The sequence below is a fragment of the Calonectris borealis genome, chromosome 1 (genome assembly GCF_964195595.1).
Source record: "Calonectris borealis chromosome 1, bCalBor7.hap1.2, whole genome shotgun sequence".
NCBI lineage: Eukaryota > Metazoa > Chordata > Aves > Procellariiformes > Procellariidae > Calonectris > Calonectris borealis.
The window spans coordinates 196,162,294-196,177,200 of record NC_134312.1 but is presented as its reverse complement, the minus strand read 5'-3'; the positions used below and the strand labels follow the sequence as shown (position 1 = coordinate 196,177,200).

At 37.0% G+C, this 14,907-nt stretch overlaps 1 protein-coding gene across 2 annotated transcripts in view; it reads left to right on the top strand.

The window, feature by feature from the left end:
- B3GLCT (beta 3-glucosyltransferase) overlaps window positions 1-13,334 on the top strand; it is a 71,184-nt gene extending 57,850 nt beyond the window's left edge. For both annotated transcript variants that reach the window (XM_075139825.1, XM_075139824.1), the window contains 5 exons: window positions 2,533-2,646; window positions 4,699-4,798; window positions 5,771-5,890; window positions 8,229-8,373; window positions 11,684-13,334. In XM_075139825.1, coding sequence (XP_074995926.1) covers window positions 2,533-2,646; window positions 4,699-4,798; window positions 5,771-5,890; window positions 8,229-8,373; window positions 11,684-11,851 — 647 coding nt within the window. In that variant the 3' untranslated portion in view covers window positions 11,852-13,334. The remainder of the gene's footprint in view (window positions 1-2,532; window positions 2,647-4,698; window positions 4,799-5,770; window positions 5,891-8,228; window positions 8,374-11,683) is intronic.
- Window positions 13,335-14,907: the final 1,573 nt, after the last annotated feature.

Below are 14,907 nucleotides of genomic sequence, written 5' to 3'. Positions count from 1 at the left end.
ATGCTACAAATCTCTATATGATCAGAGTAGAGGAAAGTGAGCAACTAAGTAGGCAGCAAACATCAAATTAGGTGATGGATGATTCCAGCAAGGGGCTTAAATGAGTTGTTCACAAGCATCAGAGTTATATAGCAGCAAAGGGAAGTTATATAAATATTTCTTCCATTTAAAAAGCCAGCTACTACTAATGAGACCTACTGGATGGTGTCAGAGAGCATAAAGCAGATAAACAATGACAGCAGAACGCACATTGTTTCAGAGTAGTTGTTCATCTAAGTCCTGACCATTTAATTTTTAAAATGGAAAAAAAATATTGATTTTGATCTGATCATTTTCTTCCAAACACCTGCAGCTGTTTGGGTTTTTTTGTGTTACCCATAATTTATTCACTTCTGGATATAATTTAAACATTTATAGCATCATTATTAGAATTTTGTATGATCAATTTTAAATGTTTATGTCAAATGGCAAACATAAGAAAAGGATTGCTCTTGTAGAGAAGCATTAAGCAGTCCTCCTTTGAAAAGAATCTCCATGGGATAAAAATTGGTTGTGTGATATCTATAAATGTCCTTCTATGAGTGTGTCTCCAGAGACCGGTGCTTTTGAGCATTAACATGACACTGTTGTCAAATATGATGTGTATAACACAAGCGTAGTATTTCAAAAGGTGCATTTGGTCTGTTTCTGATTCAGAATATTTTACACGCTGTACAGTTGGATGTGCTGTTTTTAAAATGCGACAGTTTCAATACTGGAAGAATGATTGATCTCTGATAGTGTTCATGCGTATGTGTGCTATAAAATCTACCATAGCAAGTATGAAAGTAATGAATTCCATACTTCGGTTAGCACAAATGTAAACATCACAGTTTTCAATGTAATATGAATGCAACTATAGTCACATTTTAAAAGAAAATTTAGTACTACGTAAATAAAATTGCCCTGGCTGGCTTTCATATAAATGTAAAGTTGTTCCCCTCTAAATATTGTAGGAAAGAAAAAAGAATGAATATTTTGAACCATGATAGAATCATAGAAGCATAGAATCATTAAGGTTGGAAAAGACCTCTAAGATCATTGAGTCCAACCGTCAACCCAACACCACCATGCCCACTAAACCATGTCCCTAAGGGCCTCATCTACACGTCTTTTAAATAATTCCAGGGATGGTGACTCCACCGCTTCCCTGGGCAGCCTGTTCCAAGGCCTGACCACTCTTTCAGTAAAGAAATTTCTCCTAATGTCCAATCTAAACCTCCCTTGGCGCAACTTGAGGCCATTTCCTCTTGTCCTATCGCTAGTTACTTGGGAGAAGAGACCAACACCCACCTCGCTACAACCTCCTTTCAGGTAGTTGTAGAGCGCGATGAGGTCTCCCCTCAGCCTCCTCTTCTCCAGGCTAAACAGCCCCAGTTCCCTCAGCCGCTCCTCATAAGACTTGTGCTCCAGGCCCTTCACCAGCTTCGTTGCCCTTCTCTGGACATGCTCCAGCACCTCCATGTCCTTCTTGTAGTGAGGGGCCCAAAACTGAACACAGTATTCGAGGTGCGGCCTCACCAGTGCCGAGTACAGGGGCACGATCACCTCCCTGCTCCTGCTGGCCACACTATTTCTGATACAGGCCAGGATGCCATTGGCCTTCTTGGCCACCTGGGCACACTGCCGGCTCATGTTCAGCCGGCTGTCAATCAGCACCCCCAGGTCCTTTTCCTCCGGGCAGCTTTCCAGCCACTCTTCCCCAAGCCTGTAGCGTTGCCTGGGGTTGTTGTGGCCGAAGTGCAGGACCCGGCACTTGGCCTTGTTGAACCTCATACAGTTGGCCTCGGCCCATCGATCCAGCCTGTCCAGGTCCCTCTGCAGAGCCTTCCTACCCTCCAGCAGATCAACACTCCCACCCAGCTTGGTGTCGTCTGCAAACTTACTGAGGGAGCACTCGATCCCCTCGTCCAGGTCGTTGATAAAGATATTGAACAGGACCGGTCCCAGTACTGAGCCCTGGGGAACACCGCTCGTGACCGGCCGCCAACTGGATTTAACTCCGTTGACCACAACTCTCTGGGCTCGGCCGTCCAGCCAGTTTTTTACCCAGCGAAGAGTGCACCTGTCTAGGCCGTGAGCCGCCAGCTTCTCTAGGAGAATGCTGAGGGAGACAATGTCAAAGGCTTTACTGAAGTCCAGGTAGACCACATCCACAGCCTTTCCCTCATCCACGAGGCGGGTCACCTGGTCATAGAAGGAGATCAGGTTGGTCAAGGAGGACCTGCCTTCCATGAACCCGTGCTGGCTGGGCCTGATCCCCTGGTTGTCCCGCACATGGCTCGTGAGCGCCCTCAAAACGAACCGCTCCATGATCTTCCCTGGCACCGAGGTCAGGCTGACCAGCCTGTAGTTCCCCGGATCCTGTATTTGAAACAGCATTTTCATCACCACATGAAGGAATATGTCAGTTAACAAGGTGCATAAATGTTTTGATCAAGTGCTTATTTTAATCAAGTTACTTATGTTTCAATGTCAACGGTTGTTTTGCAGTACCAGTTGTAAAGCAGACTTGGGAAAGAGAAGCTGCCCTTATTGAATACTACAGTGATTATGCAGACATCTCCATTCCTACTATAGATTTAGGCATACCTAATACTGACAGAGGTGAGCTATTGACTGTTGTTGTCAGTTTTGTGCAAAAAACTGTCTAAAGATCGTAAGTTTTATGGATGATATGTATATTTCATGTATAGTATATAATTTAGAAATTCTGTATTTCTATAGCACGTTTGTGCAGCCTAAACTAAAAGAATGCTTTTGCCACACAGGAAATGGATGGAGAGTATAGTTCACCTGTGTAGGTAAATGTTCTTTTTAGTAGAAACCTAAATGCTGTGAGTATGAAAGCATGGTACACTGATATACTCCAAGAGACAAAAATTGGTGTTATTATTCTGGGTAAGAGTAATAACTCTTGAGTTATTGATGATCTTGAGTGTGATCGTCAGTAGTAGCAGAAGCCATAGATTTATGTCAAAAGACTTCAGACAGCGCCAGCTGGTTACTGCGCATAAACTACTTGCCCTATATGGTATTCAAATATCATATGCTTGTGCCTAGTATGTCTTGATTTAAGCACAAAAATGAAATGTTAAGATTGGAAGATCTTTTTATGACAAATAATGTGGTTTTAAAGTAATTTACTTTGTGTTTGAATAGAAAAAAAGGCGATGGATATGATGGTTTCCATGAGTTTATTAATTTTAGGGCTTTTTCATTCATTTGATCAATTGTTCTTAGGCTTATAGTCTCTGCTAAAGCCTATTACTCACCTTCTGAATTGAGGTGAATTCTTCTGAGGTGTCCAAGCTGTGGCCTATTAGCTTTATCTGGCCCACTAGGTCAGTTTTTCTGATCTCTGGATTATTTTCAGCTTTCCAGCTGCCCTTTTTGTCCTCCACAGGGTCTATCAGAGGCAAAGAGAGAACAGGCAGGGATTTGCATTTGCACAAGTGCAGTGTGATATGTGCAACCAGTGTTTTCAGGAGGTAGCAGACCTCCTGAGCATGTGTGGATCATCTGTAGAAGCCGTGCCCAGTAGTTCTAGTCACACCAGGGGGAAGAGACCTTCCACATTCAGCCTTTGAGCATTGCTGTGTGGAACAGTGGGACCTGTGTGCTACTGGTGTTCTAAACTAAACAAATTGTGCTGAGTTTACTCTAATACTATTTTTATCCATCTTTCATGATGGAATATAATATAGAAATCTTGGTTTTAATTTTGTAAATATTTATATATCAGTCCATGTTAAGTTCATGGTTTCACAAAATCAGCAAAGCCAGGACTTCCTTCACTTCTTAAACATAAAGTTACTGCATTTTCTCAAAAAAAAATTTTAGCTGGAAGTAGCTTCAAATATAGTATCCTATCCTTATTTTTTAATGCCTGTTTAGTAATTGTAATATTGATAGCGATAATTGCTTTAGACAATCAACTGTAATCTAGATGAATAAAGACTGTTTGCAAATAGATTTTTCTGAGATCTAAAGAAGGTTCAGTAGAAGTTCTGAAACTTCTTGTTTCTCTTGTCCTGTTCATTCTGAACAAGGGTTTTTCACTTCTCAACTCCTGGTAAAGGATATTTTACCTCTCAGCTTCATTATAGTCTTGTGATAAATGTTAAGACCTTTCTTTCCTTGGAGGAAGTTATCAGGAGCTGAGTTGCTGGTGATGAGTACAGTAGATTAATGTAGACTTAAATATTTATATAAAAGCAACGGACCTGCCTGATGCATCATGAAATGCTATGAAAGTGTCTTGGAGTATTTTGCAGAACACGTTTCTATCATAGTCTCCTCACTTTATGGTTTTCAAAATTAAGAGTAGCATTGCCCAGTATTGTCCAACGGCTTAACAGGATTGCTGCAAAATAGCTTATTTTTCATGTTTCCATAATTAAAAGAATTTCCATACTTCAACATCCTTCAAAAGTACATTCCTGCATGGAAAGTAATGATTGTGTTGGAACAATTTGTACAAATACCATTCAGCACAATGAAGGATGTAATTTAAACTTGCATCTCAAATATTTTGCCAGTCACTTCCAAAATGTCTTGCATAGTGCAGTAAAATATTTATTTAATTCATGAATAATTGTTTATTACAAAATCTCATTTTATTTAAATGCATATATTCTGTTATTTCTCTTCCTTTAGGTCACTGTGGGAAAACTTTTGCCATTTTGGAAAGGTTCTTGAATCATAGCTCTCCCAGAACTCCCTGGTTAGTCGTAGTGGATGATGACACACTGATAAGGTATACATTGCAATACTTCAGGAATTACCACCGTTCATGTCAATAGGAGTTTTAGCAATATTCATCTTTTATTCTGTATTTAACAGATACAGCTGTTTATTAGTTATGTAGCTTTATATTCCTTTAAGGAAAAAATTGTCACTTTTCTTCAGCATTCCTTGACTGATATTAAAAACAATGTTATCTTGTAACTCAATAAAAACTATGCGTATTAGTGTTATTATGTAATCATATAGTCTGAATATGATTACACGTTGTGATTCTTCAGTGTAGGTAGGTCTGAGCTGATTGGCTTTAGTCATTTGCTAATACGCTTTCTAAGATGTATTCCTCACATAAATGTGCCAGAAGAAAGGTTCCATAAGCTAGGGGCAGTTGTCAGAGCTGCCCAGAACGGTGTCCAGGGACTTGCCTTTGTTAGAAAATTAGACCCCATTCACATGAAAACTGACACTGCAGTATAAACAAAATAAGGTACAGTGATCAATCAGCAGGATCACATGGTCATGAACATGAGAATAAGTGGTTCAAGGCAATTACATTAAATCATGTGACAGAAGAAGAATTTGGAAGAGGCTATAACTGTAGATAAAGCAATATTCTTGCAACTAAATCTACTTTTTGTTTTTCAATTCCTGGGAAGAAAAGATAATTTGCAAAGATCTTACCATTGTTTGGAAAAAATAATTTCATGTTTTCTCCGAGATGAGACTCAGTTTTGCTGAGAAACTTTGCCTGCTTCAGAAAAGTATTTTAAGCTAATTTGACCAAATTCAGTGATCATATCTCATAGTAAATAACCCATCATAAATTTCTGTTTAAAAGTTTGTATCTCTCTTTTTTGTAGAATTTCTTAGTTTCTCTTATCATTTTTGTGCTATTTACTAGAATGCCATTTAGGCTAGCAATGTCTGTTTCAAAAGGAATGTCTACATGATATTTTTTTTTTTTAAATGGATTTTTATATTATAGTATCTTCAGACTCCGAAAATTGCTCAGCTGCTATGACCCAAATGAACCAGTATTTCTTGGAGAGCGTTACGGTTACGGCTTGGGAACAGGAGGATATAGTTATATCACTGGCGGAGGAGGGTAATTTATTTAAACTCTTACTGAGATCTACATCAGTCCCTGCTTTGATTGAAATGTTTTGAGTTACAAGACAAATTGGTTTCAGCAGAAACAGTGGTGCTTCCTAGTACGATTAAAACATAATGATGCTTAAAGACCGAAATGTCCTAACTAGTAAGAAGTTGTGCTGCCCATTGGGAACCTATTTGTAGAGCAAAACAGTTGGTGCTGAGGACTATGCATGTTTCAGGGAGGTCATTTTGGCTTTGACTGGTCCTGTGAACTGAGTGCCTATTATCAGTTATCCGCACCACATGTTCTCCTGATACACATCATGCAGCCTTGTTTCATGGGATAGAATTCATTCAGCATACTCAGAGACCATCTTACAACTTGATTCAAAGTGTAGTAAGCAGAGAGAATTGGCATAGTTGCTTAAAAAAATACACTCATGATCTGAACTGTCGTGGAATTTGCAGGAGAACCCAAAGCAGCACACCTGGGGATACAAGTTGCCGCAATGAAAATATTCGTTCCTGTTCTCTTTCTTTGTCCAAGCATGGAGAAAAATGATAGTCATTCTCCTTCTGTTTTTGAACTTCATGTGATGATTTATGGAGAGGTGGCTGAGCAGGGAGTTTGGTGTTGATGTCCTGGAAAATAGTTTCTCATAGAAAAACATCATTGTGGGCTGATCTCATGCATGAGACACATGGGTCCCTGTGATTATATGCAAAATTTGGTTTAAATTAATACGTATATGAACTTTCAAGTTGGCTCGTATTGCAATAAGAACAATCTTAAGAAACTGATCTGTCCATCTTGTGTGTCTAAAGCAAGTAGTGTGGACATCTCAATGTCCTTAAGTGTCTTTCTCTGCAAAAAGTAATGGCTATAATAACTTACTAGATTCTTATCCATCCATGAGTAAGTAAAAATCAACTGGCTGGCCTTCTCATTGTTTTGCATAGTTGCATAAGATCTTACTTAAGTAGGGTTTATGCTTGAGTTAAGAAACAAACCTTTTACTGGTCCTGGTATGTTTAGTTACCAGTCCTATACTTTTATATCTTTTTAGTGTTTATCTCTTAGCTTCTATTCTGTCATCTACGTGTGGAAGTTTGGGGGTTATTTCCATTCTCAGGTTTGAGCAGATAGAGGCACAGATCATATCTCTTGCTCCATAGCCTAATTTTGAGAAGGATCATTTTAAGTGAAGAATTCTATATAACTGAAGGGACACAGTCCAGATAATCAGCTAGCAAGTATATTCCCCAAATGTGTGCAATTTACATCACAGCTTCTGTGTAGCAACACATGCTGGTCATAAGTCCCAAGTCTTCTTTTTTATCTTTTTTTTTTTTCTTTTTTTTTTCAAGGCTCTAGCTTATTATTTCTTCTCTGTTTGATCTGAGTACTGAGATATGACTTCCTATTGTGCTCTCCGTTTGTTTTTTTTTCTTTTTATGGTACGTGCAATCTTCAAAGTTGCAATGATAGTGATGGAGTCTTTTACAACTTTAATCTGACAATATTCTCAGGTCAGTCTTTTTGCCTTAGCCTTAGTATTTGTAGAAGTTTTGCTATGTCCCAGTGTCAAGCGAAGGATTGTCATATAGTGAATGAACTCATGAAGCCATCTAGTGATTTCAGTGTGAATCTCATTAGTATAACTTGTAGTAGCTAAGGTACCCTGTATTCTGATCGGACTGGGTGGATGATATAACTTCAGAAAAGGCAGCTATGTAGACAAAAGTATATTCCCTCAGCTGTTGAATTAAAGACATCATCATGTTTCTGGTCTATTGAAGGCTTATTTTAGTGATAATGATCTAACAGCTCCAGGCTCTGGTTATTATTTAGATGAGCAAGAAAGTTAGGATGAACAGAAGAGCCTTGCAATGGCTTCAGGGAACATTTTTCACTTACAGAAAGAAAAGAGGATTCAAGGAATGACAGTTCAGGTTTAGAGTTCTTTTCATTTAATTGCTACATGATAACTAACTGGACCATACATTTGAGTAAGATAGAGGAGAATATCCCTTTGAAGTCCTGGCCAAATTTAGGAGGAATTGTCAGCTGCGGTAAAAATGGTGGCTAGCTAAGTAATTGTTGGAATAACAACAATTGGCCTAATTGGCCTAATTAATTTTCATTATATAAAGTAATTATCTTTCAGAAAATGCCTGTTGCACTAGTCAGTACTGACTTCTCAAATTTTGAAGTTTCAGATATGTTGTACCAGAGGGCTACATTTTGTTTTGCAATTTTATATCAATTAGCAATATTTATTAATTACAGTTGTTTGGCTTCTCTAGTAGTTATTGTCTTATATGTTTCATTTGCTTTTTTTATTCAGGATGGTTTTCAGCAGAATAGCTGTTCAGAAACTACTTGCTAGTAAGTGCCGGTGTTACAGCATGGATGCGCCTGATGATATGGTCCTTGGGATGTGTTTCAGTGGCTTAGGAATCCCTATAACACATAGTCCACTTTTCCATCAGGTCAGAGAGCTATTTTTACAAGTATTTAAAATGTATTTCATTCTTTTAAGTATACACATAAAATAGGATTCATAAATATGCAAACTCAGAAATACTGCAAACTCGATCAATGTGTAATAACTATAACCAAGATGCTGCTGCTATACCTTATTTCTCTCCAGAACAAGTTTGATAAAGCAAATGAGAATATTCTCAAAGCACGGATTACTACAATGCTTTAATAGTTTATAAGATTACCCTATGACTACATTTTATAAAAAAGGCATTTTATAAAAAATGCAGTCAGAGATGGGGACTTTGAAAAACAAAGAGAATTAGGAGCCACATGTTTTGAATACTTGTGATATGTCCTCTAAGAAAAGAAAAAAAACCACACCACAATACTTTTTCTTCAGGTAACGGAGAACTGACTGTGAAATTTTTCAGGAAATTTGACTTCTCTACTTATCTGATTTTTCTATTGATTCAGTGTTTATTATTCTGAAATATCTGATTAGTGAAGATATAAAATGTAAAAGTATTCCCAGAACTGTTGCTTTTGTGGTGGATTCTGAAAATGGTGTAAATATGATAAATTGCCCTATGCTAGCACAAGGGAAAAAGAGGTCACAAAACATAATTTTCTTGTGAGTATATTCTCTACTTTTGAAGAAGTGGGTTAGAATAGATTTCAGTCTTGTTTCTGTCTTCCAGAATATTTAACAATCTAACTGTCGTGTCACAGTGGAAAACACAATGCATTGAGTCCCAGAGAGATTTGCTGCCTCATAAACCAAATAAACACTTTACCTTCCTCCTGTGGCATTAAAGAGAAGAAGCACTTATGATTTTTCCAAACAGTGCACAACTTTTTTAAAAACCAACATTTAAATTAGTGTAGTGTTTGATGTTTTTCAGGTGTTAATCTAGTTTAAAAACTGGGAAGTCCTGTGTAGCTGAATATGAAGTGAGATTAAGATAATAGGCCACTTGAAAATTAGTAAATCGCCATATAATTCAAAGCAGCTGTCAGTGGGGGGGGAAGTTTGCTATTTAAATTACCAGTTTTTCCTATATTAATATTTTCTTTCTGATTACATTTACTATTTAGAGAAATGGAAGACTGAGAACGCACTATTCAATATTTTAATTCCTTGTCCATATAATAAAATCATACCTGTTTACTTTCCTGTTTTCTTTATCATCGCTTATTCCTTTCAGTATAAGTATGAAAAAAAAAGCAAGTAACGCATCGTATAAAATCAACAGAATTATTGAATAATTTATGCTTGCACGGGTGTTTAAAAAACCAAAAACCTAATTAAAGGAGAGTTGGAAAGAACAGAACAAATGATGTGCATTTGATAATGAATCACTTTGGAAGTGAAATCCGAGCAGTTTGATTTTCCACATAGAAAATTACACTTGAATTGTAATTCGTCTTTACTATCCCTTATAACAAATTCTAATTTTAACATACCTTGAACAGAAATTAACCCTGGGAGGAAAACTACTGAATAAAAATTGAGTGTTCTTATTCTACAAATTCCACTATTATGCAACAAATGTTTTAAAAATGAGAAAACCAAAATTGGATTTTCTGTCAACCAGAAAATTATTTTTTAAAGACTTGACTGAAATTTTATGATGTACAATGTTCCTTGAAGTACATGAATCTGAAATTGAGTATATATTATGAAACAGAAGCAAAGATATCTCCATCTGTAGAGTGTCTCTGATGTAACAGTGTTTGCTCTTTCTTCCTGGTTTCCTGTTTGCTACATGCTAAGGTTGACACGTATTCTGTAACCTATTCCAGAGGCTTTTGACATGATGAGACTCTTTAAGAGAACAGGAACCTTCCCATGTTGAGTAACAGCCAGGATTGTGGTCTTAAAATATAAAATCTGGGCAAGAGCAACATATTTGGCTTTTGTAGAATACCAAATACAAATTCTAGCACAAAAAAAAGCAAGATTACAATAATTGATTCCACAAAATGTAAGGAAGAAGAAATTAATGGAATTTATATCTTAAGGTCAACGACCTGTAAAGCGGTACGATTCTTAGAGAGCAATGTGATAAAAACGATAGTTATTAGAGCAGATCTCATTCTTTCAGAATTATCAAAACACCAACATTTTGTCTATAGCTCAATAAAAAGCTGACTGATTTGCAAACAGCAAAAAACTTTGGTCTCAGATATCTAAAAACTGTTTCTATCCAAAGTAAATTTTTCAGGTTTTTGAAACCTAAATGTTCATTAAAGTTTTTTCAAAAGTCTTGAGGGAAGTAGGCTCCCTCTTGATTTCTCCAGTGGAATTTTTAAAAATAAGCACTCTGTAGTTTAAATATCAAAATTAAAAAAACCCAGCAACAACACATATTCAGATTTCTTAATGTCAAATTCTGTTGCCTAATTTTATGACTGGAGTGTATATGGGACTGCATGAAAAATGCAGCATGTAGAATTCATTAATACTGCCATAAGTTGGTGAAGTGTGCAGTATTAAATCAGTTACTAGCTTAGACATCAAATCAGTTTCAGTATCCAAATCACTCAATTTTCTTCTTGTGTTTTACATCTAGAAAAAAAACGAATGTGTACCTTTCATGCATTTCTCTTTACAAAAACTCTATTTGTGGCAAAATCTAGTTATTTTACAAGGGGCTACTACAGGTGGGGCTTTTTTATATAACGATGCACTTACATGCCATAAAATTGTCAGAGGAAATGAAACACGCTTGGTGCATTAAGCAGTCAGCTGCATCATGTGGCTGTGTTGTAATTCTGTCTCTTGATATAACCTGATAAAGAATAACAATGCATTTTTCTGACACTACAATATTTCCTGGTAGCCTTTCCCCATCATAAAACTTCATATATTTTGGCTGCTTATGGCCTTATTAGGATCCTACAATCACACTGGCAGTGCTGGCAACTCTCATTAAGAGGAGCAAGAGAATATTACTTAAAATAATTTTCTCATTATTGAATTCAAACTGTATATTTAAAAAGGTGCAATACAAACTACACTGTTTATCACTTGCTTTCATAGATGGTGACCATTTAATCCTGAGAAATAGGGCATATTTAATATCAGTGTACTTCATAGCATGATGACTACAGCACGAGTTTAAGATCTAAAGTAATGCCTGTCACTTGATTTAATAGAATGATTTAAAAAAACCCCTTTGCTATCATCTCGTATATTTTGTCAATGCCACATTGCTTTGTTATGATACAGAGGTCATTGAATGGTGATGCTTTCTTGTTCTGAAATTATTCTTCATCACTGAGTAATGGTTTTGGTTTTTTCTTCCCTCTTAGGCACGGCCAATGGACTACCCAAAAGACTACCTTTCTCACCAAATTCCAGTATCGTTTCACAAGCATTGGAATATTGATCCGGTGAAGGTATATTTCACATGGCTGGCACCAAACACAGAAGAGTCACTTAATGGAAAGAAAGTTGCATATAACAAGGAGGATTTATAAGCAGTAGAAGAATTTAAGTGTTGATTAACGTACTGCAGATGAGAGACAGTCACTACTGTAATTTTTGTGTTATTCTCACGTTGTTCATCTGTTCATGACATAGAAGACAATGTTTTGCTCCTGCTTGTTACGTTCCTTCCGAGCAATGTAAGAAGGCACCTAATTGACTTTTGGATTCTTTTGTTACACTTTGTTTCTTTTTAAAATGTTTTTGGGCTTTGTATACAAATGAACTTGACACAGGTTTAAAATGTCGCATACAACTTTATCTGTGTTCTGGTTTGGACTTTGAGTCAGACAGCATCAATTTACATTTCCTTCCTTTGTTCTCTCAAAAGCCCAAGTTACGTATTTGGAGCCTAATATTGAACATGTGTTGAACATCTGTTGAACATTGTCTCTCATTGACCTACAGAAAACAGTTCTCTAAACTGGAACTGGTTCTTGATAAATCCGAGAGGAGACATGACTGTTTCTGGGACCAGGAGCTAGATTGTGTGAAGGCTATGTTCCTTTCTACTCATTTCAAACTGAAATATTGTAGTTTCCTGGGATAGATGGACCAAGCCTGAACCACTGTTGTACCTTTAAGTTTATTAGCATTAGCGAAGAATGTCATGTTCAAAATCGAAAAAAGGGTTAAGGACAGGGATTTCTTAAGTGGCCACGGGAGGTCACTGTGGCTCCTTTAGAAACCTAAATCACCGTGTATCTATTTGGCAAGTATAAATGTGACTCTTAAGGATTTCTGCAGAACTGACACTTCAGTATTTCTGATGTGTGCATTTCAATAGTATATGGATGCCAGCTTTAAAAAGTTTGTAGTATTCCTAATTTATATCATCAAGATAAGTAATTTTATGCATACAACATGTAAAGAGTGATTCATATTTAAAATGTTCTTGGTTTTTTCTTTGAGTAATTCAGTTTTGTAAAAATGTTTGTACAAAAACTGGCTTTAGTATGTTCTAAACTAATTTTTATACTGTAAAACTGCTCCTTTTAAGATGACAGTATATGGCACTTGTATGCTGTTGTTTAACTTCACTTGCTATATTGTAACCAAATACAGGGTCTTAAAGGCATACTGCTGAAGTAATTTGTGTTTTGTTTTCTTTTAGTAGATTAAAAATTGATTCCACTCCAAAGTAATACAATACTTGCTCTTAAGTCAAAGTAGGGGAGCCACTGATTCCTGTTTCAGTAATTACTGAAGTTGTATAAACATTTGTTTGTGAATGTAGCTTTTGGAATTTTAAGCATTTGAATAGCAAGCACATATTCATAATAGATTCAAATTCTGATTAAATAGGAGCAATCCATGTTATGTCTTTTTCCTTTTTTCTTCCCACTATTAGTGCCTTAAACAGTAGACATTTTACTGATACCAGGACTGTGTTCTCTGGTACCATGGGTGAATTGTTAATTATGTTTACTGTTTAGAACTGTGAGAGCTGAAAGCTGAATAAAAGCATTCCTCTTCAGCCTTTTGTGCCTTCTTCCTCTTTGCAAACTGAGTACAGGATTATTTAAGCACCCGTGTCATAATTTTATCATTGGAATAGTATTCTAAGTCAGTTGTACTAAAAGGCAGCTTAAACTTTTTCTTTTTTTTTTTCCATATTCTGTCCTGACATGCTTTCCCAGATTACGTTAATTTTCAAGTCTCTAGTTTTGTGCAAATGAAAAATGTTTTTGCAGTGGACTCCTCGTGGGATTGGGAATCTTGATGCTATCACAAAATATATGTTATTATCAAATTCTCCAAAGGTCTTGCAAAGTAGTCCAATCACTTCCAACTTCAAACTTGTGATATTTCACATCTCCCGGGGCCCTGTGGAGGCAGAATAGGTCAGGCAAAGACAATTAGCTTTGGGTCCACGCTGTTGCACTTGTAGGCTTCTGTCTTATTTAGAGATTGGGAGCCATTGACTCATTCATTGCTTGCTTACTCAGACTTTTATTTATGGTCTGACAAATGTAATAGTAGCTGTCTTAAAGTCCATCTTTTCTCTTGCCGTTAGCTCTGGGTTTTACTGCAAGGATTCTGGAGGTATTAGTAAGCACTGGACTTCTGATTCCTGTCTTCATAGTTTTGAAAGCAATGATGCAGTAATTTACTCAAGTATTCTGCCCCCAAACCTTTGAGAGTAACTGATGATACGCAACCCTAGCAGCAGCATGACAAAAGTGGCCTTATTCCATGAACTAAAAAATTTAAGATTTTTTTTCAAGCAGAGGATCCCAGAGAGTTTCTGAAAACAAGATGTGAAGCCTTCTATATTAAACTTAGTTTTAGAAGACTCAGCAAGGCTGTTACTATCAGAAGCCTAAAGACAAAACTGCGCATTAATGAGCCTGAACAGTACTAACGTTTCTAAGGAAAATCAAGGGGATTACAAATGGTGTAATGTTAAACCAAAGCAAGAGAAGGGGAATTCACAACTCGCTTTTGTAACAGGCAGATTAAAACGGGACTGCAAAATTGATTGACTGCTTGAAGTTCCCTTTTCTGGGATATTCCAGAATTGGGGTGTGAAAAAGAAAATCTGGGAATCATTATTGACTGTTCGTTTTTAATGTTTATAACACAGAAAATTTCCATGTATTAAGATACTTCTTTCATGGCATTCTCCTGATAATTTGGTTGGTTGGTTAATCTGCTTTCAGGAGCCAAAAAAAATCTTGATATACTGGTGCCTTCAATATAGCAGGACATGTGAATGACAAGAGATGAAGTATTTGAGCCCACATTTGATTACAAGTGAGAATGAGGGCTGTGAATCCATTTTTATTTCCCTACATCTGCAGATGGCCCAGGCATGGAGAGGAGACCCAAAAGGAACTGACCTTTGTCCCCTCCTTTGTGAGAAGGAAAACGGGCAGGAGTTTGAGGCAGCTTGTCAGCTGGGTAACTTTCTTTTTGTGCAGGAAAACTTTGCCCTAACACCAGCTCTAATGACTGCTCTCTGGAGGGAGGAGTCTGAATGACTTTATTTTCAGTTTTTAGGACTTTTGTTATCATGGCTGGAACTAGAATATGTCTCAACCAGAGG